Genomic DNA, 26481 nt, shown 5'->3' with positions numbered 1-26481 from the left:
ATATCCATAGCCACACTCTTTGTGGAGGCAAAAAACTGGAAAAAGAGAGGGTGTCTTTTGATTGGGGAATGGCTGAATTAATTGTGGTATATGAGGTGATGGAATGCTCCGTGCTATAAGGATTAATGAACTAGAGGATTTCTATATGAAATGGAAAAACCTCCAGGAACTGATGCAGAAATGAAATGAGCAGAACCAAGAGAACATTGTATAGAGAAAGTGAAACATTTTGGAACAATCCAATGTAATGGACTTTGCTACTACAAGACAATCCCAAAGGACTTATGAGAAAGAATGCTATCCACTTTGAGAGAAAGAACTGTGGGAGTAGAGACACAGAAGAAAATTATATGACTTATCATTTGTTTATATGGGCAAGTGATTTGGGGTTTTGGTTTTAAAAGGCTGTTCTATTGCAAAAATTAATAATATGGAAATAGGTATAAGTGATAACATTGGTATAACCCAGTAGAAGTGCTTATTGGCTCTGGGAAGGGGGAGGGAAGAGGGGAATGAAAGGAAACGAATCATGTAAATATGGAAAAATATTTTTTTAAAATAAAAAATAAGAGTTTAAATGACTCTGCCACTTATTAGCTATGCAGACAAGTGACTTTACCCCTTTGAACCTCAGTTTCCTTGTCTACAAAATTGGAATAATACCTGTTTCACCCATCTAGACCATTTTATCCCAAAGCACAATATAAGACTTTTATGTCAAATGCTTTGCTAAAATATCATTTTATCTATAACATCTGCCTCCTGATCTACCAGACTGGTACTCCTGACAAAAGAGGAAAATGGGTTAGTTTGACAGGACCTGTGTTTTACAAAGCCACGTCAGATTTTAATGGTTACTACTTTGCAAAGTGTTCACAAAATATCCCTTTAATAATATGTCCTAGAATTCTGCTGGGAACAGATCACTGGTTTACAATTTTTGCAGACTCTATCTCTTGCCTAAGGGAGAAAAAAAAAAAAAAAAAGGAGGTCGGCATTTGTATTTCTCGAGTCCTAGAAGGTACTTCTCCTTTTCTTCTAAGAATATTTAAATTTCATTCTCTAGCTCAGTAATCCTATTTTATAGGGTGTTTCATACCATAGGATATGGTTTCTTCAGGCCTGGGGACCATATTGAATAAAAGAGTAATTCAACTTTTTCACCGTGAAGCATTATCATGAGTGCAAGTGGTCCTAGCCATTGATATGTTCTCTTGCCCCAAATATAGTTTAAAGAAAAAATCCTTTTGGTTGCCTTAACATCTAGCATCAGCCTCAGGTCAAAACTCATGTTTCTTGAGACTTCCATTTCCTAGTTGGAAATTATCACTCTTTTGACCTTGCACAGTAATAATAACACCTAACATCTACAGGTAACTTTAAGGTAGCAAAGCAATTTACATATATTACCTCATTAAGCTCAGTCTTAGCCCCTCTCTCTTTTTTATCTACACCAGAAGTTCTTAACTTTTTTTTGTGTTGTGGATCCTTTTGGTAGTTTGGTGAAGCCTATGATCCCTGTCTCAGAATAGGTTAGAGAAAATAAAGACATAATTTTTTCCCCATTTAAGTTCATGGACCCTCTGAAAACTTTCCATAGACCTTTCTAAAGGAGGTTCTTTAGACCCCAGGAAAAGAATCTGTTATGTTCACCACTTTTAATCAATGACTTAGATAAAAATGAAGACAATATACTTTTAAATTTTGCAGATAAGAGATTGAAGGGGTAGTACCAATAGACTTAGGATCCAGATCCAGAAAGGTTTTGACAGTCTATGATCACAATTTGGCTTTTGTGGTTTCAATTATTATTTCTTTGCAGCTGAATCCCAGATTATATGTAAAAGATCCATATGATCTTCATTAGACTACACATACAGAGAGGAAAGAGCCCCCATCACACATCTACATAGTATGAAATCTACCATTACTACAATATCTTACTGCTATCCTAGGTTTATGATTTTCCCCAAACTTCTCACCTAACTTGTCCTTTTATTCCAGTGGTATATCTCTACAACATAACTTCTCTTTTAAAATAGAGACCTTTGAAGTGCTGGGCTTTATTGCTGGTTGTATTCTTGGATACAATTTCCTTTGAATTTCTGTTAAAAAATTCCCTTTTGCTAATCTTCCTCCATTGTACCTCTCTATAGAACTAGACTTGTCATCTATGTAAAGATGATACTGTTGATGACACCTCAGAGACTGTGCAAAGAGGGCAGAGCTCCGGGCAACATCTACACAAAAAGGGTAGGAGATGAAGAAGATGATTCTGCAAAGGAGACTGACAAGCAGTCAGAGAAAGGAAAACTAGGAGAGAGAAGTTTTATGGAAAGAAGTGAAAAAACAATTACAGAGGAGAAGTTGGTAGGCAGTATTGAAAGCCTTTGGTAAACAAAGGCTGGTGAAAACATATTTATCTGGTATCTTATCATTGTCCAAAGAAATATCCAAATCCTATTCTTAGACAATTATCTTCTTAGCCAGTTCTTCCCTTTCCATGTCTCCTTTTATTTTTTACCAATCTCCTACTTTTAGTCAGCATTAATAAAAAAAACACCACTTGTGACCCTAAAGTTTTTAGGGTTTTTTTAATCACAGCTTCAAAATCCTTAGTAATGCTTTCTGGTTCCTTCTGGTAGTGCCATTTATCCCCCACATGAATCATCAAATGTGAGTAATGGTTGTCAAATCTGACAGTTCTTGAGAGATTCTATTACATTCCAGACATATATTTTAAGAAACAACAGACCACTGTGATTTGTATCTGGTTAAAAAATAATTGTCTTGGTACCCTTCAGTAACAAGTATTCAATCACCACATCTTATCTTTTTTCTTCCTCTACTGTCTGAAGCTTTCTTACCTATTGGTAGTACGTTTGGAGCCATGCCATAATTCTTTGAAGAATAAGTAATCGTTTCCTTCTGAGATGGTCTTTGTTTATCTGAAAGATGTGAGATTTAAGATGGAAAAAAATAACACATACTCTTCTTGTTTCATCTTGTGTTTTTTAATCTCTAGAACTTCTACTTCTTTTACCTTGCTGGAGTTTAGACTTTCTGGTCTCACTTGCTGTTGAGCATTAAAAAGTATAATTATCTAGTTATATCTACACCTTCTGATTCACCCTGCCACTGATCTCTAGAATTTCCCTCTCTATTTCCCTATATGGAAGGACTCTCAAGCCAGTGTTTTCCCCCCAACTCACAAATTATCTTTCAAAGTAAATATAAAAGGATGGGGGATTATACATGCTTATCTACATTTTCCTATATTCAATCAAACACATGGTCATTCAGCTAAACCTCAGCTATGTTCTCCTTGACTCATGTCTCAGTGAGGTGTATTTTAGCAGTTTCCCTATATGAAAGAAACATGGAAGTTCAAAGACATTAGGATTCTGTGACCACTGACACTAGGATCCCATGTTCTTTAATTCATGTATTCTAGAGAGGATGAGTGTTTCCAGAAGGTGTTGTCAAGGATGCAGACTCTCTGATGATCAGCCAGTTTGTGTCCTAAAACTTCAGTCAATTCACAGTAAAAACCATTGTACAATACTCTAAGACAGTGATGGGCAAACTTTTTACAGAGGGGGCCAAAGGAAAGGAAATGTTCATCTGTCAGTCTGTTTTTAAGGCAACTCTTTTGAAGTTTCATTGTATTATATCCTACACATTGTATTTGTCAGATTAGGAATGTCGCCTGGCAGGATAGAACATATCAGGGCATCTGGCCCACTGGCCCTAGTTTGCCCATCACTGCTCTAAGATAATGCAAAAATAAGCAAATGCAGACATACATAGAGAAAGCTCCCCAGTAACCAAATTCCTTAGAACTTTCCTAGCCAAGAAAAAGAGCTTTAAATTTAGAATCAGAAGGCCAGGGTTCAAATCTCAGCTCTTCTTTCAAATAAGGCACTCTTCCATCTGATCATCAGCTTCCATATGTGTAAAATGAGAGGTTAAACTATATATAAAAGAGCACTTATGTATTAGAACATCAGTCTTTAGGCCCCCTTCCAGGTTTGACATCCTATGATCTTATGAGGAATTGGCATCCTTCTGTTTTGTCTCTACCACCCCCCTTTAATATTCTCAGATTAAAGGGACAAAACTACAAAATCATGTTTTAGTATGAATTCTATAGAGGTCTGCCTAATATTGGGATAACAGTTGATATTCTATTTTATAGTTACTGGTAGCAGCTTCTGTCTAACTCCCCACAACTGTCCTGTCTCCCTTATTTTGGAAACCAAGGGTTTCCAAATCTGAGAGGAAAAATACTGAGAGTGTGTCTATTTCTTTAGTTCACACAACACTTCAGGGTATGATCATTAGAATGCCTTTTCCACAGAGATTTTATTTAAAAATTTTGGATGTACCATTAGCTTCCTCTTCTGGTGCCTTCATATGATGTGGAAGTTACCTTGAAACATTTTTTAAAAATATCACAGTAAATTCTAGATATATCCCTTCTCCTTAACCCCAAAGAGGGTTCTCGTGCAACAAAGAAAAAACAATTAAGCAAAACCAACTATCCCAGCAATTAAATATACAACATTGTATATTCACAGTCCTTTCCAATGAAAGAAAGGTGATGTTTTCCCTCACTTTCTCTTTGGGCCAATATTTGATTTAAGTTACTAAATGCTATTCTAGTGGGGTGCCAGCCCCAACAGACAGGTCAAGATGAGAAAGCTGGGAAAACTTCCAAGATACTGTCTGTTGTGCTAGGATCAGATTAACAGGGAGGCTCAGCAAAACATAGGACTGGTCACCAGTTTATGACTTTTTCCCCTAATCTCTTTGCTTACCTACAGTCTGGCATCTCCAACTGTCTTTCAGACATCTTGAACTACAAGTCTAATAGACACCTTAAATTCAACATGTCTGAAACAGAACTCATTATCTTTCGCCTTTAAAATCCCTCTACACTGAGGGCACCACCACTCTCCCAGTCTCCCAAACTAGTTGTTATCCTCAAATCTCTCACTATCTCTCAACTCCCACCTCCATGTCCAATATGGTGCCAAGGCTTGTTAATTTCACCTTTGCAACATAACTTCCATAAAATCTTCTTCTTTCCTCTAACACTGTCACTGCTCTAGTGTGGGTCCTCAACACCTCACACTTAAGATTATTACAATAGCCTGCTGGTGGATCAGCCTGCCTCAATTCTTTCTGAGCTTCAATTCCTTCTCTACTTAGCCACCAAAGTGATTTTCTTAAGTACAGACCTGACATCTCACTCTTTTACTCAATAAAATCTGGTAGCACCCTATCACCTCCACAATCAAATACAAAATCCTCTAGCATTTGAAGCCCTTCATAACCAGACTCTCTTCCCCTAACCTTTTCAATCTTCTTACACTTTACTCTCTGCCATGTACTCTGATTCAGTGATATTGACCTTCATGCTGTTCTAAGAACAAGACACTCCATCCCTTGGCTCAGGGCATTTCTTCTGCCCCTTGACTTCCCTGGTTTCCTTCAAGTATCGGCTAAAATCTCACTTTCTACATGATTCCTTTCCTAATCCCTTTTAATTCCAGTATTTTCTCTGTGTTAATTACTTCTTGTTTATCATATATATATGTGTGTGTGTGTGTATATTTATATATATATACAGATATATATAGTAAGATACAAGAGGCTTAATAAATGCTTTTTGACTGACTGACTAAGTCTTAAGACATAAAGGGATTACGATCTGTATTGATGGAGATCACACAAAAGGGAAAAAAGGGATCTTTTACTATCTGGGCATCTTCTCATAGACATACTCATAGACCTAATGCCCTCCCCTTAATATCCAGCCCTGGCCCTTTCCTGTCTTAGAAGAAGCAAGACAAGCTTATGGGATGCTCCTGATAACTCACAGAACATATGTTTCCTAATGACTAAATGAGTTGGTTTTATTTACAAGGCTATTCAAAATCTTGATAAAATGTTATTTTAAATTAAATTATAGGGGGCAGAGTCAAGATGGCAACTTAAAAGCAGCAAAAGTCTATTACCCTGTGAAAACCCTTCCACACCAATCGAAAACAAAGAGTGTCAAGGGGGCAGAAAACCAAATCCAACAACAAGACAGAGCGGCGGGACCCTCCTGATCAATTAAACTTAAAAAGTACTCAGAGAAGGTTGAATTCTCAGGTTTAATGAAAAGAAAGAAGGAAGTTCCCAGTGCCCCTCCCCCACCTACTGTGTTGAGACTTCTGTGGCTGGTGGAATCTCAGGGAGAGGACTCCAAATGGGACAGAGTACCTTGCTACCACAATTACATGAAGCTCAGAGCTCTGACCACAGCTGGCAAGGAGGAAAGAAGGTGGAGGAAAGAAGCAAAGAAGAGGGCAGGCTAGTCAAATCCTTTAGCCATCACACCTCTGCCTCTGGAAATTTTGGCCTCAAGGCACATTCAGTTCTGTAGATCAGTTCAATTGTCTTAATCCAGTTTATCAATAATGCAGAGAAGAAGCCTCCAGAGGGAAGAGGGGCTCAGTCTCATGGAGCTGACAGAAAACCAGAGGAGTAAGGGTGCAGAGTGGACAGAGAGCCAGGCTCAGCAGGGGGACAGAGCCACAGGTCTCTCTTGTCCGATCCAACCTGAAAGGTACTCAAATAAAGTTGAATTCTCAGGTATAAGGGAAAGATTCAACACCCCTCCCCCACTTACTGCACTGAGACCCACAGTAACTCTGATCCTAGGCCCTAGGGTGAAGGCTGCAACTGCAACAGAATACCTTGTTACCACCACTGGGAAGCTCAGGGCTCTAATGGGGCAGCTGGCAGAAGAAAGGAGTAGAGAGGAGGACTGAGAGTAACTATCTTTAGCCTTCTCACCTTCAGTCTCTGCTGGCAGGTGGGGAAGATCTGGCCTCAGGGCACATTAATACAACTGGTCAGCTCTATCAGCCTAATCCAGTTAATCAGCTGAGCAGAGAAGAAGTCCCTTCAGGGCAGAAAAGCCCAAATTCACAGATCCAGCAAATAAACAGAGGAGTAAGATTACAGCCAATGTCAGGAGGCAAAGAAGGAAAAAATATGAATAAACAACAGTAAAGGAAAAAAGAAATTACAATCCACAGCTTCTGTACAGGCAATGAACAAAGAGCAAATGGAGGAAAAAGAACAAAGAGAAGGACCAAGGAACACCAAACAAAAACTCAGAAACTCCAGCAAATCGGAATCAGACTTTTGAAGAACTCAAAACACAATTCAAAAAAACAATTAAGAGAGGTTGAAGAAAATTGGGAAAAGAACTTAAAAAGCAAAATAAATCATCTGGAAATAGAGGCACATGAACTAAAATAAGAAAATAGTGTATTAAAAGCCAGAATTGACCAACTTGAAAACAAGGCTAAGAAAGTAAAAAGTAAAAACAATGACCTACAAAGAAAAATAGATCAAAAGGAAAAGGGGATTCAAAATGTCAGGGATGAAATGCGGCCTTTAAAAATTAGAATTGAACAATTAGAAGCAAATGACCTCACAAGGCTATAAGAATCTATAAAACAAAATCAAGAGAATGAAAAAATTGAGGAAAATAGGAAACACCTCACTGTTAAAACAATAGACCTAGAAAATAGATCAAGGAGAGACAATTTAAGAATTATTGGACTACCAGAAAATCATGACCAAAGAAAAAGCATGGACATTATTTTACAGGAAATTATCCAAGAAAACTGCCCTGATATTCTTGAACAACAGGGTAAAAGTAGAGATTGAAAGAATCCACAGATCACCTCCTGCATTAAATCCCCAATTGACAACACCCAGGAATGTTATAGCCAAGTTCAAGAACTTCAAAACCAAGGAAAAGATATTACAAGCTGTTAAATAGAAACAATTTAGATATCATTGGGCCACAGTCAGGATTACACAGGACCTGGCTGCATCCACACTGAAGGACTAGAAGGCATGGAATATAATATTCCAGAAAGCAAGAGAACTGGGTCTACAACAAAGAATCAACTACCCAGCAAAACTGACTATATTTTGGTAGAAGAGAGTAAGGTCATTTAATAAAATAGAAGATTCCTGAAGAAATGACCCGACTTAAACAAAAAATTTGATGCCCAAACACAGAATTCAAGACAATCACCAAAAGGTAATTAAGAAAGGGGAAAAAAAATTAAGGGACCCAGTAAGTTCAAATGATTTGTATTCCTATATGGAAAGATGATATTGGTAACTTAAAAATTGTTATCATCATGGTAGTAAGAGGATGTATACCTAGAGGTTACAGTGATAAATTGTATAGGATAGCATATAAAAATATTTAAAAACTAGGGGTAAAAAAGAGGATAATACTAAGAGAAATGGAAAAGAGATAAAATGGGGTAAGTACATATTTCTTTAAGAAGCACACAAGGAGAGGGTGGGAAAAACCAATACAATGGAAGGAAGAGATTGACGACAGGTAATGCTTAAATCTTACACTCACTGGAATTGGCTCAAAGAGGGAAAAACAGTCAGATCCATTGGGGCAGAGAATTTATATTGTGCCCTATAGAGAAGTAGAAGTATTATAAACCCCCTTGGTGCGGAGGGGAGCAATACAAGGGAGGGAGAGGTTGGGGGGTCATTTAAAAGGCACTATAGTAAGAGGAAAAAAATAAGAAGGGAGAAAGTGAGAAGGGGAATAACATTAGGGAGAGGAAAGGGGGGAAAGTCTGACTAAAAGTGAAAGTTGGAGGGGGAGAGTAAGAGTGGATAAGAGAAAAGGCAGAATCAAAGGAGGAAGTAAAAATGGAGGGGAATACACAGACAGTAATCATAACTGTGAATATGAATGGGATTAACTCACCCATAAAAAGGAAGCGGATAGCAGAATGGATTAAAAACCAGAATCCTACCATATGTTGTCTACAAGAAATACACTTGAGGTAGGTAGACATACACAGGATTAAGGTAAGAGGGTGGAGCAGAATTTACTGGTCTGCAACTGAGACAAAGAAGGCAGGAGTAGCAATTATGATCTCAGACAAAGCTAAAGCAAAAATAGATCTGATTAAAAGAGATAAGGAAGGTAATTACATCTTGATGAAAGGCAGTATAAATAATGAAGAAATATCACTACTCAATATATATGCCCCAAATGGTATAGCATTCAGATTTCTAAAGGAGAAATTAAAGGAGCTTACAGAGGAAATAGATAGTAAAAGCATACTAGTGGGGGACCTCAACCTTCCCCTATCAGAACCAAATAAACCAGATTGATTAAAGCAAAAAAATAAATAAGAAAGAAGTAAGAGAAGTGAATGAAATGTTAGAAAAATTAGAGCTAATAGATATATGGAGAAAAATAAATAGGGATAAAAAGGAATGGCACATATACAAAGATTGACCATGTACTAGGGCATAAAAACATTGCAAACAAATGTAGGAAAGCAGAAATAACAAATGAATTTTTTCAGACCATAATGTAATAAAAATCATAATTAATAAGGGCTTATGGAAAGACAATTTTAAAATTAATTGGAAACTAAATAATCTAATTCTTCAAAACTGGTGGGTCAAAGAACAAATCAAAGAAACAATTATTGATTTCATTGAAGAGAATGACGAGGAAACAAATTATCAAAATCTATGGGATGTAGCCAAAGCAGTACTCAGGGAGAAATTTATATCTCTGAGTGCATATATCAGCAAATCAGAGAGGGAAAAGGACAATGAATTGGGCATGCAATTAAAAAAAAAAACTAGAAGGAGAACGAATTAAAAATCCCCAGATAAAAACCAAATTGGAAATCCTAAAAATCAAAGGAGAAATTAATAAAATTGAAAGTAAAAGAACTATTAAACTAATAAATAAGACTAGGAGCTGGTACTTTGAAAAAACAAATAAAATAGATAAAATACTGGTTAACCTAATCAAAAGAAAAGAAAGAAGAAAATCAAATTAACAATATCAAAGATGAAAAGGGCAACCTCACCTCTAATGAAGGGGGAACTAAGGTAATTAAGTGCTATTTCACCCAACTATATGGCAATAAATATGACAACCTAGATGAAATGGGTGAATATTCACAAAAATATAAACTGCCTAGATTAACAGATGAAGAAATAGAATACTTAAACAATACCATCTCAAAAAAAGAAATTGAACAAGCCATCAAGGAACTCCCTAAGAAAAAATCCCCAGGGCCAGATGGATTCACAAGTGAATTCTATCAAACATTCAAAGAACAACTAATTCCAATACTATACAAACTATTTGACAAAATAAGCAAAGAAGGAGTTTTACCAAATTCCTTTTATGACACAAATATGGTACTGTTTCCAAAGCTAGGCAGACCAAAAACAAAGAAAGAAAAACTACATACCAATCTCCTTAATGAACATAGATGAAAAAATCATAAATAGAACACGAGCAAAAAGACTACGGCAAGTTATCACAAGGATTATTCACCATGCAGGTGGAATTTATACTAAGAATATGCAAGGATGGTTTAATATTAGGAAAACCATCCATATAATTGACATATATCAATAACCAAACCAACAGAAATTACATAATTATCTCAACAGATGCAGAAAAAGCCTCTGACAAAATACAAGACTCACTCCTATTGAAAACACTAGAAAGTATAGGAATAGATGGGCCTTTCCTAAAAATAATAAACAGTATATATTTAAAACCATCAGCAAGCATCATCTGCTATGTGGATGAATTAGAAGCCTTCTCAATAAGATCAGGAATGAAGTAAGGATGCCCATTAGCACCTCTATTATTTAACATTGTACTAGAAATGCTATCAGTAGCAATTAGAGAAGAAAAAGAAATTGAAAGGATTAAAGTAGGCAATGAGGAGACTAAACTATCATTCTTAGCAGATGATATGATGATCTACTTAAAGAATCCTAGAGAATCAACTAAAAAAGCTAGTAGAAATAAACAACTTTGGCAAAGTTACAGGATACAAAATAAACCCACATAAATCATCAGCATTTCTATATATTTCTAACACAACTCAGCAGCGAGAGTTAGAAAGAGAAATTCCATTTAAAATCATCCTAGACAATATAAAATAGTTAGGAATCTATCTGCCAAGATAAACACAGGAATTATATGAACACAACTATAAAACACTTTCCACACAATTAAAATTAAATCTAAACAATTGGAAAAACATTAATTGCTCATGGGTAGGATAAGCTAATATTTTAAATTACAATCCTGCCCAAATTAATTTACTTATTCAGTGCCACACCTATCAAACTACCAAGAAACTTTTTTATAGAACTAGAAAAATTATAACAAATTTAATTTGAAGAACAAAAGATCAAGAATATCAAAGGAACTAATTTTAAAAATGTGAAGGATGGGGGCCTAGCAGTACCAGATCTTAAACTGTACTATAAAGCAGTGGTCATCAAAACAATATGGTACTGGCTAAGAGACAGAAGGGAGGATCAGTGAAATAGACTTGCGGTAAATGACCTCATCAAAATAGTGTACGATAAACCCAAAGATCCTAGCTTTGGGGACAAGAACCCACTATTTGTCAAAAACTGCTCGGAAAATTGGAAAATAGTATGGGAGAGATTAGGTTTACATCAGCGTCTCACACCCTATATCAAGATAAATTCAGAATGGGAAAATGACTTAAATATAAAGAAGGGAAATACAAGTAAATTAGGTGAACATAGAATATTATACCTGTCAGATCTCTAGGAAAGGAAAAAATTTAAGAACAAGCAAGAGAAAGAGAATATTACAAAATGTAAAATGAACAATTTTGATTACATTAAATTCAAAAGTTTTTGTACAAACAAAACCAACGCAATCAAAAGTAGAATCAAAGCAACAAATTGGGGGAAAAATCTATAACAAAAGCCTCTGACAAAAGTCTAATTTCTCATATTTATAAGGAGGTAAGTCAACTGTACAAAAAATCAAGCCATTCTCTAATTGATAAAACGTCAAGGGACATGAATAGTCAGTTTTCAGATAAAGAAATCAAAACTATCAATAAGTCCATGAATAAATGTTCTAAATCTCTTATAATTAGAGAAATGCAAATCAAAACAACTCTGAGGTACCACCTTACACCTAGCAGATTGGCCAATATGGCAGCAAAGGAAAATAATAAATATTGGAGAAGGTTCTGGCAAAATTGGACACTAATGCATTGCTGGTGGAGTTTTGAACTGACCCAATCATTCTGGAAGGCAATTTGGAACTATGCCCAAAGGGCTTTAAAAGACTGCCTGCCCTTTGACCCAGCCATACCATTGCTGGGTTTGTATTCCAAAGAGTTAATAGGGAAAAATACATGTACGAAAATATTCATAGCCATGCTCTTTGTGGTGGCAAAAAAATGGAAAATGAGGGGATGCCCTTTGATTGGGGAATGGTTGAATAAATTGTGGTATCTGATAGTAATGGAATATTATTGTGCTAAAAAGAATGATGAATTGGAAGAATTCCATGTGAACTGGAAAGACCTTTAGGAATTGATGCTGAGCAAAAGGAGAAGAACCAAGAGAACATTGTACACAGAGACAGATACATTGTGGTACAATCGAATGTAATGGACTTCTTTACTAGTTAGCAACACAATGATCCAGGACAATTCTGAGGGACTTATGATAAAGAACATTATCCTCACCCAGAGAAAGAACTATGGGGAGTAGAAATGCAAAAGAAAAACATATATTTGATCACATAGTTCAACTGGTATATTACTGGGATGTTGACTTTGAATGCTCACTCTAATGCAAATATTAATGATATGGAAATAGATTTTGAACAATGATACATGCAAAACCCAGAGGAATTGTTTGTTGGCTCTGGGAGGCGAGGAGGAGGAGGGGAGAGAAAGAACATGAATCATGTAAGAATGGAGAAATGTCTACATTAATTAATCAATAAAATATTTAAAAATTTTAAAATTAAAAAAAAGCAGGAAAGATTTTGAATACAGACCCAGGAAAAATTGTGGCTCCAATAAGTATGATGGCCAACCTTGCTAAATTCATAGAGACTCATCACTAAGTTTTCTTCTGGATAGTGACATTTTTGGTCTCAGAACTCTCAAAGTCTGTCTTCTAAGTTAGAGAAGGACTGAGACCTAGGTTAATGAAGGTACTGCATCTATTAATAAAAATCACAAAAATTAGATGAAGCTTCTATTACATATTTTATAATTCATAAGGCACAGTAATTAGAATGGTTAGTCTGAAATTATGAAGACTTGAATTCAAATCTGTAAAGCATTCAACAGCGTTCATGACATATACCAGGTGACTCTTGTCATTTCAGTCATGTCTGATTCTTTGTGACCTCACTTGAGATGAATAAAAAAACTGTCAAAGAAAAAACATAAATCAAATTATACTGCTCACCTTCTAATGATAGGTAATCTGTTGCTCTAGCTTCAGAGAGATATGAGTTGCATAACTAAGAGTTCAATGGGAGAAAAGACTAACTCAGAGAATCAATTTTTAAAAAGCATAAATTACAAGGAAGTCTGAAAAGAAAACTACCAAAACCAGGAAGTGATGATGCTGAAACCCAAACCCCATCTTTCACTTCCCTATTTTCCAAGTCCAATAATATCTGAAGGCTTCTTATCTTACTCTGAAAAGTAGAGGGTGAAAACATATTATCTTGCTGTCTATCCTGTTGGCCTATTCCTAGGGAAAAAAATGAAACAAACCCATGATCCAGAACCATAGGAGTTGAAATAAAAAGACAGATAGACAGAAAGAAATATTTATTAAGAGCTTACTCTGTGCTGAGTACTGTGCTAAATATGGAGAATATAAATACAAAGAGAAAGCCCCCATCCTCAAGAAGCTTACATTCTAATGAAGATACAGACAAACAAGTTGAAGGGAACAGGACAGGGGGAGATATATGGGAAGGAGTATAGAAGGAGTATCAGGGCAATGTCCAGAAGGAATCAGGTACTGAACAAGGTTTGGAATGAGTATAATAATTATGGATGCTTTTCAAATGAAGGTTTAGGGTCAAACACACCAAACAGAAGATTGTAGGGGTGGTGGCATTCCTTGCCAGTGTGAAGAAGGACATTGGGAAAGAGTCCAGGGAGCCATGGGTTTAAACCTGGTTTGGGAAGAATGATGCCTAATGTACAGGACTTTGGGCATCCAAGTTTAATTAATTCAGTTCAATTAAACATTTAATAAGCATCAACTATGCAAGGTACTGAGCCAGTCTCCCCCACTGGGGATAACAGAGAGGTGCATTCTATTTGGGGATGACAAAGCATGTAAAATACAAAGTAGGATATAATTTACTTCAATGATCATATATAAAGCACCCATTATGTGCAAGGTATTGGGGTTAGATAGATGAAAAAAAAATAAAACAGACATTATCCTCAAGAAGCTTATATTTAGTAGCCTGAGGAGGAACATAATATGTCTACACCTTTTCTCTCTTTAGGAATTATACCTTGGGTCAGTCTTTTCCCCCAATGAGTTATATAACATACTCCCTGACGCTAGAGTAAAGAACAGTGATGGGCAACCTTTTGAGTTTGGTGTGTCAAAAGTCACCAAAAAAATGAGCATAACTCTGGTGGTGTGTCACTTCAAGAAAAAAACAGTATAACTCGGCATGTGGCCCCATACTTCTCTGTATGTGGCTGCACGTGGCCGCGTGTCATCGAAAATGGCTATGCATGTCAGTGCTGACACGTGTGTCATAAATTTGCCAGCAGAGGTATAGAAGCTGGTATGGATTGCAACCCCTTTCAGCACACCCAATTTGATAAGAGGACACAAATCTTGAAGTGAAACATATAAGTTTGAGTTTGGGTATCCAATTAGAGAGAATTATGCAGACTAAATGGTGCTTGGCACCTAACTTTGACCTGATATTCACTCTGTTTCTCTACCAAGATGCAATTTTTGAACTTTATAATGCTTCCTGGTTCATATGAGGAAAACTGAGAAACTACTAACAACTAAGAGGATTAAAGAATAGTTTACAAAGGGACTGGCACCTGAGTTGGGCTTAGAGGACAAACATTCTAAGAGGTGGTGAAAATGAGCATAGAGTAATTTAGACATTGGAGAGATGAATGTTTGGAGGGAGGCAATGGAGTATTGAAAAGCAAGTAGTCTGGAATGACTGGCAGAGTTTATGAAAGGGAAGAGTGAAAAGTAGGAATATGGCAATTAAAGGGTTTTAAATGAAAGGCAAAGGAATCTGCATTTTATTCTAGAGTCATTGGGGGGGGGAAGTCACTGAAGGTTTCTGAGCTGGGGAGTGGCATGGTAAAGCTGTGCCTTAGGAATATTATATTGGCAGTTATGTGGGAAATGGATAAGAAATAAGAGCTATGGGAAACAGAAATATCAAAATTAGGGGGCTTTTACAGTAGTTTAATAAAAGGTAATGAACTTTGGCTATAGTCATACATGTTTGAAGACAAGAATGAAATTAATACATTGTAAAGGTAGGATCAATAAGACTTGGCGAATGTTTGGAAATAAGGAGAGAGGAAGAAGGAAGATTAAAGGAGGTTACAAACATGAATGACAGGGAGAATGGTTGTGTCTTCAACAGAAACAGGGAAGCTTGGATGTAGTGCACATTTAGAGGAAGAGATGATGAGTTACATTTTGGACATGTTAAAGAAGATATGCTGTGGGTAGCTGTCATCTATTTAAATGGATACTTTGAACCTAGAGAAGCTAATGAAGCTAATGAGACTCTCAAGGGGTGGTGTATAGGAAGAGAAGAGAAGAGAAGACAGAGTTCTGGCAACATATACACTAAGAAGGCAGGAGACAAAAGAAGATTCTGAGGAGAGGTTAGAGAGAAGAGAACCAGAAGGCAGCAGTGTCACTGAAACCAAGTGAGGAAAGACTATATGAGAGGGTAGTAGACAGTATTGAAAGCCTCAGCAAGATCAAAGAAGAAGAAGAATGAGAAGTCACTGGATAGAGTAGTTGAGGATTACTGGTACCCTTAAGAGAGAGTAGTTTCAGTTAAATGGTGGGAATGGAACCCAATTTGCAAAAAAGTTTGAGAAGTGAGTGGGTAGTAAAGATCAGGAATCACCAAGTATAAATGATTCTTCCCATGAGAAAAATAGGAATACAAGAGATGTCAAAATTTCTAGGAGAATATGAGGAAGACCTGAGGAGAACTGGAACTGGGAAGTGTGGGAAGAAGGTAGAGAACAAAATGGGAGATGTTATTAAAGTTTAAAAAGAGAAGACAAAAGAAGAAAAAGAATAGAAATGGGTTAGCTACATCCATCTGTTATTCCAATTGCCATAGTGTTTAATTTTTCATCTTGCACCCTTGAAAATGTTCCTGTAGCCTCTCACAATCTTAGTAAAGGTATAATTGGCATTACAAAATAAGAAAAGAAAATGGATGGAGTATAGGAAGTTAAAAGTCAAAATGAATCTATATGCTTTTGTTAGAAACAGAGGTTTTAACATGGTATGAAGAGTTGTCTAGGCTTGGCAAAGCCTGGGTTCAAAGTCTCTAACAGAGAAAGAGGAAGGAAAAAACACTTATTAAGTCAGGAACTATGGTAAGTACTTTACAAATATTATCTCATTTGATTCTCTGAATCACTTTACAGAAGAAGAAACTGAAATAGAGGTTCAGTGATTTGCCTGGAGTCATAAAGTTATTAAGTAGGTAAGGCTGGATTTGAATTCAAGTTTTCCTAACTCCTAACGCAGTGCTCTATGCTACCTAGTTGCTTCTTAAAAAAAAAAGGTAAAAGTCACTATTCTATAGCACTTTGAGGTTTTCACATGTAAAGCATGTATTATATCATTTGATCCTCACACCCCTAGATGGTAGGTGTCATTATTATTCTCATATTACAAATGAAGAATCTGAGACTAAAAGAGGTTTGGTGACTTTCCCAGGGTCACACAGCTAGCTAAGTGTTTGAGGCTGGATTTTCAACTCAGGTGTTCCTGATTCTAGGCCTAATGCTCTATCTATTGACCCTTCTAGTTACCTAATACTAGGTGTCAAACTATGGGCACTCAGCTTGAGTTTCCTCTTCTGTAAAAGGAGTATAATATTATCATTAATTGATGCTTATATATTATGTTAAGATTTGCTAAGTCTTTAATATTCATATCTAATTTCATTTTCACACTAGCCCATTTTACAAACGAGGAAATTCAGAATCTATGGGCACAATGAGGTGAAACGAATCAAATATTTTACCCAGGGTCACAGAACTAGGAAATGAGGCAGTATTGAAACCCAAGTAATTCTGACTATGAGTACAGAATTTTATTTAGTACCTGGAAATACTTCTCTCTGAGGTCTGGGAGGGTTCAAGGCAAATAAATGTATTTAAAATGCACTCTGTACCCTTTCAAGTGCCATGTCAATTGTTATGTCAAGTGTCATTGTCAATTGTTATGATTCACATTTAGAAGTGATTAGCAAAATTAACAATAAGTATATGTGACTAAGACAATCCTTTATAGAGTCTCTCTTCTAATTAATCCATGCTCTTAGTTGCAAGTGGTCTTTCAAATGTTATCTACCAGTTAAGAGCCATTGGCAGAAAAACCCAGAGGCTTCAGACATAGAGACTGCTTCCCGAAAAAGAACGCTGTTTTCTGGGCCACATAAAAATGGAAGGCTCAACTAGATGATCTTTTAAAGTTTCTGCTAATTCTGACATTCTATTTCTATGTTCTGAGATGCCTTCCAACTCTTAACATCTAATTTAGATAGCTTAAGGGAAGCAATAAAATGATGTGCTACTTTCTAGGGTAGGGGTTTCCAGGAAGTCATGGTTTTTCTCCTTTGAAAAGTCATATCAGGAGCAGCCCCCCAAACACTTGTACACCATCTTGTACAAATTAAATTAAAATGCTTTGAGGAAAAAACCTCTGGTATTGTTTACCAGTAATTCTAACTTGGCTGAGATATCTCAAAAAAGGCAGCATCAATTCATTGCTTAGATCTAACTTTTATAGATCTGGCCTCTAAAAGGCAGAAAAGTATTATGCTTTCATTCCATATGCAGTCTTTCTTGATAAAAATAAATAGTAGCACTTTTTTGGGTGGTGTTGGGGGTTTGACAAAGCATTATGGGAAGCAAGGAATGAACTATTTCTTTATTCACCCCTTGAGATAGAACTGAGGCAAGAGATATTATGATTTAAAGCTAGAAGGGACAGTAAAGATCATTTAATAAAATTCCATTTCATAAATGAAAAATATGATTAAAGATTCACACAATGTTAGAACTGGAAGAGCCCCTAGAACATAAGAGTTCACATTTATGTAGTTCTGTAAGGTTTATAAAGCATTTCAACAGCCCTGTGATGTTGGTGGAAGAGCTATCATTCCCATCTTATAGATGAGAAACCTGAGACAGAGTGACAGAAAATGACTTGCCCCAAGGTCACTGAGCTAGCAAGTGGAAAAGGGAAGTCTAGGGCCTGGTGCCCTGATTCATAATAAAATGCTTATTCCATTCTTCCACATATTCTTAAAGTTTGTTATAATCAAGACTATGAGTGGGCAGGAGGAGGTCTGTTTTTAATTCTGACATATGGAGAACTTGGAAAGTTGTCAACATACAGCATACATGTCAGAAGTATCTCTCCATTTTTGCTTCATTGCATCCCTGGTCTTCCTGGCACTCACAAAATTGAGACTCTCAAGTAATGTGTACTAATATATTAAACTGCATACATTCTAATTACTGAGAATAACTGAAGGCAACTTTTAATGTTGGGGTTCTTTTTAAAGGGGAAACAAGGGGGGCAGCTGGGTAGCTCAGTGGATTGAGAGTCAGGCCTAGAGATGTGAGGTCCTAGGTTCAAATCTGGCCTCAGACACTTCCCAGCTGTGTGACCCCGGGCAAGTCACCCCCATTGCCCACCCTTACCTCTCTTCCACCTAGGAGCCAATACACAGAAGTTAAGGGTTTAAAAAAAAAAAGGTAAACAAAATCATTAGGATAAAACTCTGCTTGCTTTTGGGTTCCTGTGGGAAACTGGATGACAGCATCAAGTCACTTGCATCCTTGGTAAAGGTGAGGTAGTAGAAAGAACATTAGAATCTGGAGTCAGGTGCCTTTTTTAAAATTCTGGCTCCACCAATTATTTGTCTTCTCTGTGACCTTGGCCATCTTTATAGCTAGCTATAATATAAGCTCTCCAAGAACAGTAAGCATGAATTACTAAATGATTGTTGCTGTTGCCATCCCTTCTCCCATGGCAAATCCATGGGAGAAGAGAAGCTCAAGTATCAATTGTACACAGATGACTCCCAATTTTGCATGGGCATCATTTTGACACAAATTTAATCACAAATTAACATTATTTATCTTGCATAATATTTTTATTTTGTTTAATATTTCCCAACTGCATTTTAATGTGGCTCAGTGCTACCATAAATATTTTTGTCCCTATCAGTCCTTCCCTCTCTTTCCTCCCTTTGAACGATATGCTTAGTACAGAAATGAGATTACTTGGTTAAATGACAAGCTCAACTTACTGACTATATTTTCCAAAAGGGCTAGATCAATTCACAGGTTCATCATTGCATTCATGCAGTTGTCCTACAGCCCCTCTAAAATTTATCATTTTCCTCTTTGGTCATCCTTGCCAATTCAATGGGTATAACATAAAAACTTCAGTTATTTTTATTTGCATTTCTCTTATCATTAGTGACTCTAAGTAGATATATACCAAGACCTTCTATTTGTCAAGTTCTGTGGAACATAGTAGGAACAAGTAGAAGAAATATGATGTGATTTTCACCTTCTAAGAGATTATAGACCAATAGGTCTAATACAATAACATGTACACAAATATGCATGATATACATATAATGGGGAGAAAGAGTCAAATAGGATTTATGAGAAAGTTTGAGGAGAATAGATCACTTTTCACATGGATAGATAGTGAAGGATTCTTTGAGAACACTGATTCCTGAGTGAGCTCTTAGGAAAAGAGAAATTTCATCAGGTAGCAGGCATTGAGGTTGAGCTAAGTAATGAAGGAGGGCTACAAAGGGCAGAACAATATTGGGAAAGCACTAATAAGTACTCTAGACTGACTAAAACAAAGAGTGCTTGAAGGAGATTCACATTAAGAGGAGATAAGTTGGAGTCGAATCAGAAGGCACTGAATGCCAAGCTAAGGAATTTTTTTGTTTTGTTTTGTCTATAAAAGATGTGATGGCTAGATGACCTCTGAGGTTCTTGACACCTCTGATTATAGATATCAATGAAATTATGAGACTTGGACACATCTCAGAAAATGAAAAATGAACTTTGGTGGCAAAGGGAGCATCCCTACAAGATCACTCAAGATGAGTCAAAGCCATAAGGCATAAAGGGGGAACATTTTGAATCTTCTGGTTCTTCCAGCTCCTCATCTGTCCACATTCTGACTCAAATAATAAAGGGCAGGCCTATATAAAATGGGAAACCACAACTGTCTAATAGCAGGAGTCCATGCCTGATGATGTGGTGAAGGCCTTACCTCAAAGATTTGAAGGCATTTGAGACAGTGTTCAGGAAGGCTTTTGCTGAGCAAATATTTTTTCTCTTTCACCATTTCTGGGAATGTTTTCTTTCTAATGGACACTACTGCCAGCACTTTAGCACTGACATATAAAAGTGAGCCTGTGAGCTCATGACACCTCAAGTCTTGTATTTTCACCAATAACCTTCAGTAATCTCTTGAGCTTTATGCTATTCATTTTCTGCACTACTCGCTGGATAATCTGTCTATATGTCCTACTACAATGTTTTAGATCTTTGTTACATATCCTGACTTTACTGTAAATCTTCTGTGTGCATGAACTACTTTATACTTTTTGGTATTCCTGGTGCCCAGTATTTATCAGTCAATGGATGGTGAAAAAGATAATATTGGGAATGGAGAGGTGGGAAGAATGAGAAAGAACATGGATAATGGGAAGAAATGAAGATATGGTGGTAGAGATACTAGTTAAAAAATATGGAAGAGTAGCAACAGTAGAAGGAGGAAGACCATTCCAGAATAAGCATATTTGGTCTCATTTCTCCTGGCTAAGCCTTTTCTCATGTTTTCCTGTTCTCCTTTCTCTTCTCCTCCATCTATTAATATCTCATATATTCTCTGAGCTCCAGTTTTATATCCTTTTCAAAAAATCTTCCCTGACCACCTCAGCTCACAGAAAACTCTCCTTTCCATGAAATATAGACAATGAAAGCCACTGAATTTGAGTGAGCAGGAAGATGATGAAAAGTGGTACTTTCAGAAATTGAATTATTTGCACATTGCAGGAGTCATGAGAAGACAGGCATGTCAACATCTCCTATTGTCTCATACAAATGCACTCTCTGGCATTAATCTGTATCATTTACATCTATAGATAACTCAGTCACTTGTTCACTAATTGTTGCATCCCTGATAGTTATAAATTCCAGAAAGCTATCTAGCAGGGGAATAGGCAATCTCAGGAATTGCTTAATTCTTTGTCACAGGAATTCTTCAAGTAGATAAAGGATAATAATGATAGCAAAGGTAATAAACTGCCACTACCTCATATTTGCACAGCTAGTTGGCTCAGTACATAAGAGCTGTTTCATTTTGTATTCTTCTAATCAAATAGTGATTTAGAGCATTTTTTTTCATGTGATCCTGGGCAAATCACTTAACTTCTGTCTGCCTCAGTTACCTCAACTATAGAGGGAGAATAATAACAGCAGCTACCTTACCAGGGTTGTTGTGAGGATCAAGAGAGATAATAAAATGCTTGATACAATGCTTGGCACAGTGTTATATAAATTATAGGCACCATTATATGCCCTTCATAATTTACAAATGCTTGCTTCATAACAGCCTTGTGATGCAGAAAGTTTAAGTTAACTATATTTGATGGATGAGGAAACCTAGGCTTAATAAGTATGGTATAGTAGAAAAGATGCTGGTCTTGGAGTAGGAAGATGGGTTCAAGCCGAGGCTGTAATTTTATCTGCCTCCAAACTTTAGTTTTTAGAAAAGTGGGATCACACTTTAGCTATCTACCTTATAGGATTGTTGTGAAGAAGTAGTTTTGTAAGCTGTACAGCACTATGTAAGTGTGAGTTATATATAACTGGTCTAAAGTCAGAGCTATTAGATATCAGAGCTCATACAGGAACCTGGGTCTTCTAACCACTCATCAGGCATAGGGATTGTACTAGATGACCTTTGATGTCTCTTTCACCTCTAAGATTCTATAACTTTATGTCTTCCCTCAATATATCTTTTAAAATTCCTAGCACAATGTAAGTGCTTGATAAATGGTAGTTAAATGAGGATGTATATACTCTCCTTGCCCAGGAGCAATGTCTATTGTCTCCCTTGACCAGACTCTAAATTATTTGTGGGCAAGAACTTCTATCACTCTTGAACTTGGAATCTATTCCAAGGGAACCACCAACCAATCCCACCCAGTTAGTACTTCTATGGTGACAATGCACCTCTTAAACTAGAGGTTCATAGAGTATCTGCAGGTACATTCAGCACTACAAGTTCTACTTAGAAGATCACAAGTTGTTTTAAGACCAATGTGCTTAAGTTTCTTGGCCCAATTTTCTTCCAGATATATTTTTAATTTCTGACAATCTTGGAACTAGATTCTGAAATGATAAGAATCATTTAATAAATCTTCATTTATTTATCTGTGTCTTTATCAGCATCTTCAACTGACCCAAGGTAGCCATTGGGAGATGGGCACCTGCTGGGCAACAGGCCAAAGAGGCAACTGTTAATGTTGATAACTCATTCTCTTGGCCAGGACTAGGGGCACAAAATCAGAATGCAAAGGGATCTTAGATGTTTTCTACTTCAATTGATATATCTGTAATCTCTTTTACACAGTATCCCTGAGAAAGTCACGCCAAGAGAGTAAACTCACACTACTAAGACATAACCCATCCTAGCCTTCTATGTATTTGTGTATCAGGATTTTCCCCATTTATTGAGTCAAACTCTGCCTTTTACTTTTTATGGACAGATGCATACTTTCTACCCACTTCTCCTTCTTTAGAAAAGAGACCTAATAATTTCAACCTAGCAGAGAGCAGTTACATTGAGCTTGCTGTATCAATTCAATACAAAAATGTATGAAGCACCTATAATGTGTGTAGTACTGTATACTCAGCACTAGAGTGGAAAAATGAAATTGGATCATGAACTCCTTGAAGGAAGTGAACTAGCACACCAAAATGACTTCCTAAAGAGACCTAGGTCTTTCTCACAAACAATGGCAATGTTGATTTTTTTTACAAACTCAACACCAACTAGACAAGATATTCCCATTTTTCTCCAACAGCAATGCTGAGTTGTATTCATTAATGCAATTTCATGAGGAAGTTGCCTGGAATAAAAGGCTGTAGTGGATTGAAAATGTACAATAGAATGCTGTTGAAAGTTACTTAGCTCCTGGGAGAAGGAAGGATGGGGGGAACAGGATTCAATCTGTGGTCCTGACCTCATCAGAAAGTTTGACCAACTAAAAGAACATAAGTTTCCTGGGAGAAGGAACTGGCTTTGGAGCACCAATGCCTAGCACTCTGTAGGTTCTTCATCAATGTTTGCTGAACAGTCATTTCTACAGGCATCTAGCCACATATGACCATGAGAATCTTCTGCAGTAAAGTAAGACTGCTTTGTAATTCACAGAACTTGTTAGGTTCTGTGTGTCCTCCAATGGCTTTGTTGCCAAACTATTTGCCATACCATGTACCCCTGCAAAAGATGCAGTAGTCAGTTACCCTATCTAGCAGAAGGAAAAGAAAAAATCTACCATGTTTCTATTATTTCTCTTTCTTCTCCTTCTAAGCTGCCTTTCAGCAGACCATAGATACTAGGCAGGCTTTTGCCTTAATTATTTTTTTCCACAGTCATTCATCATCTCTGACCACCCCTCCCCTCAAGTACCTTTAAAGAGGTCTGTAGTGGCAGCATTGCTAAGCTGAATTCAAGAGCTATCCTCTGCAGGGTACTTAAGAGGCCAGTGGGTGAGCCAGCCTTGGCAGAGTACTTGGCATCACCTAACAGCTTTGGCAAATATACCTCTCTGAACTAGGATTTCTTCCTCTAGAATGAATAAAATTATTTTCCCTCTGGCTTCTCCATTATTTTATACTGCTACTATAAAGTCAAAGGCTGTGTTATTTTGGTTAAAGTGGACATGAAAATATGTTTTTATTCTAAATGTAGAGAGATCACATGAATGATAAGAGAATGGTAGGCCTGGGAGTGTCCTCAGACCTCATTAAGTTATTTCTCATCAGTTTTCACTTTTTACTCGCAATCACAGCAATCAGTGGTGAGGTTAATTGTAATCAGAGTCCCTTAAATCGCTTCTCATTCAAGTGTCTAGATACTGTGTCTCAAGCAGAGAAACTGATTTTTGTTATTAAAATATCAGGAGAGGTAAGAATGTTATTTTACTTTTTAATTATGATGGCTATGTTCCATTACATTACATTTGTTGAAACTAGACATGTTTTTTCCTAAGTTTCAGGAAGAGATAACTGTATACATAAATTTGTTCATGTATGTCATTCCTTTGCTCAAAACCCTTGCAACAACTCCTCCTTGCTTATCAAATATAAATTCCTTAGCCTAGCATTCAAGATCTTCCACAACTTTGTACTTCTTTATCTTTTCTGCTGAATCTCACATCATTATCCTATAATTGTAAATACATTCTAGCCAAGCTAGACTAACTGTTGCTCTTCAAACATCTACCTCCAAAACTTTGCTCAAATCATTCCCTAAAACCAGAATGATTTTCCTCTGTAGACATTCTGTATGTTCATCAAGGCCCAAGTAAAATGCTATCTCTTCCAGGAAGCTGTCTCTGATCCTCTCAAATGGAAGTGATTTTTCTCTAATGTAATTTTATGATAACTGTACTATCCCTTAAAACAAAGGAGATTATATGAAGTACCTACTTCTCTGTGCCCATGTCTTACTTCCTGTACTATGAATTCCTCAAGGGACCACATCTTATTCAACCTCCTATTTCCCCCAGTGCCAATGCATATAATGTCAAACACTATAAATGTAGTAGGCACATAAAAAGTGCCATATGGAGAAAGGAGCCTAATGTAAAGAATGCTGGATTTAGAGAAGGAGGCCTGATTTAACAGAATGTGCTCTGGATTTAGAGTCAAAAGACCTGGGGCTGGGCCTTCCTATCACTTACTGGCTCCAAGACCCTGGGTAAATCACTTTATCTCCCTTAACTTTTCATAAGCACCTACTACTAGGCAGTTGAGTGGGCCAGCCTCCAAAACAGGAAGCCTTAGGTTTAAGTTCTATCAGTGACAGATATAGACTGTTGGACTCTGAACAAGTACTTCTTAGTGTGCCTCAGGCGGCTAAGTTGCAGGGAATCAATCAATCAACAACCTGCATTGGTGGAGGGAGTTTCCTAAATCACAGAAATCACAATTCCAATTGTATATATCGTCCCCACCAAAAGTATGGATGTGTTGAACTCTCCTTTGGAAAGAGCTACTTCTAGTCTTACTTACTGCTTAAACCGCAAAAATCATTGCTATGCTTAAGACTTAGGAATGGACATTTCTCTGCTGTCTCTTAAAAATATAACCACTTCTACCTCTGGCCCTAAACAAGTAGTTTACATGTTTTGTGTAGAGGGAGAGGACTCCAAGCAGCTAAGGTAGCAACATTTCCAAGCACTAAACTCTCACTTGGGATTAGAAAAGAGAACATTAAGCCAAGATCTAGAGAAGCAAGCTGTAGTGGAAAGAACTCTTGGAGTCAGGGGACCTGTGCTTGAACTCTGGCTTTTCCCCTACCTCCTTGTGTGTCTCTTTGGACAAGTTTTTTTCATTTCCCATTTATTAGTTACCTAAGGGAGCAAGACTAAATAAACTTATGGTACTTCTAGCTCTCTTTTTTAAATTAAATTTTATTTCTAGTTCTAAGTTTCCTCTCCCTTTTCCCCCTAAAAAGGTAAGAAAAACAAAATCTATTACAAATAAGTACAGTTATATGAACCAAATTCTCAGGGTTGTTAAGTTGTAAATCTTGTGATACTGAACTCTGCACAAGTAGGAAAACTGGGTAGGGAAGAACTAAGCTAAAATCATTTGATCCTCACAATAATCTTGTGAGCTTAGTACTGCCTGGTTATGTCTGTGAGGATGTTGTGCAATGTTACCACTGAGAGAGAATGAGTCCTTAAGACTTAGATTTTAGGGGCAGCTGGGTAGCTCAATAGATTGAGAGTGGAGCCTAGAGATGGGAGGTCCTAGGTTCAAGTCTGGCCTCAGACACTTCCCAGCTGTGTGACCCTGGGCAAGTCACTTGACCCCCATTGCCCACCCTTACCACTCTTCCACCAAGGAGCCAATATACAGAAGTTAAGGGTTTTAAAAAAAACCTTAGATTTTAATTCTGCCTCTGGCACTTACGAGTTGGGTGACCCTGACCAAGTCAATAACCTCTCTAAGTCTCTGTTCTTCATCT

General features: G+C 37.0%; 1 protein-coding gene across 1 annotated transcript in view; it reads right to left on the bottom strand.

Annotated features, from left to right (window-relative positions):
- PIP5K1C (phosphatidylinositol-4-phosphate 5-kinase type 1 gamma) overlaps window positions 1–26481 on the bottom strand; it is a 131710-nt gene that overhangs the window by 91449 nt on the left and 13780 nt on the right. The window contains exon 2 of the mRNA XM_044671311.1: window positions 2868–2948. Coding sequence (XP_044527246.1) covers window positions 2868–2948 — 81 coding nt within the window. The remainder of the gene's footprint in view (window positions 1–2867; window positions 2949–26481) is intronic.

The sequence above is a fragment of the Gracilinanus agilis genome, chromosome 1 (genome assembly GCF_016433145.1).
Source record: "Gracilinanus agilis isolate LMUSP501 chromosome 1, AgileGrace, whole genome shotgun sequence".
In the NCBI taxonomy this organism is placed as follows: Eukaryota; Metazoa; Chordata; class Mammalia; order Didelphimorphia; family Didelphidae; genus Gracilinanus; species Gracilinanus agilis.
This window is presented reverse-complemented; position numbering and strand designations above follow the sequence as displayed.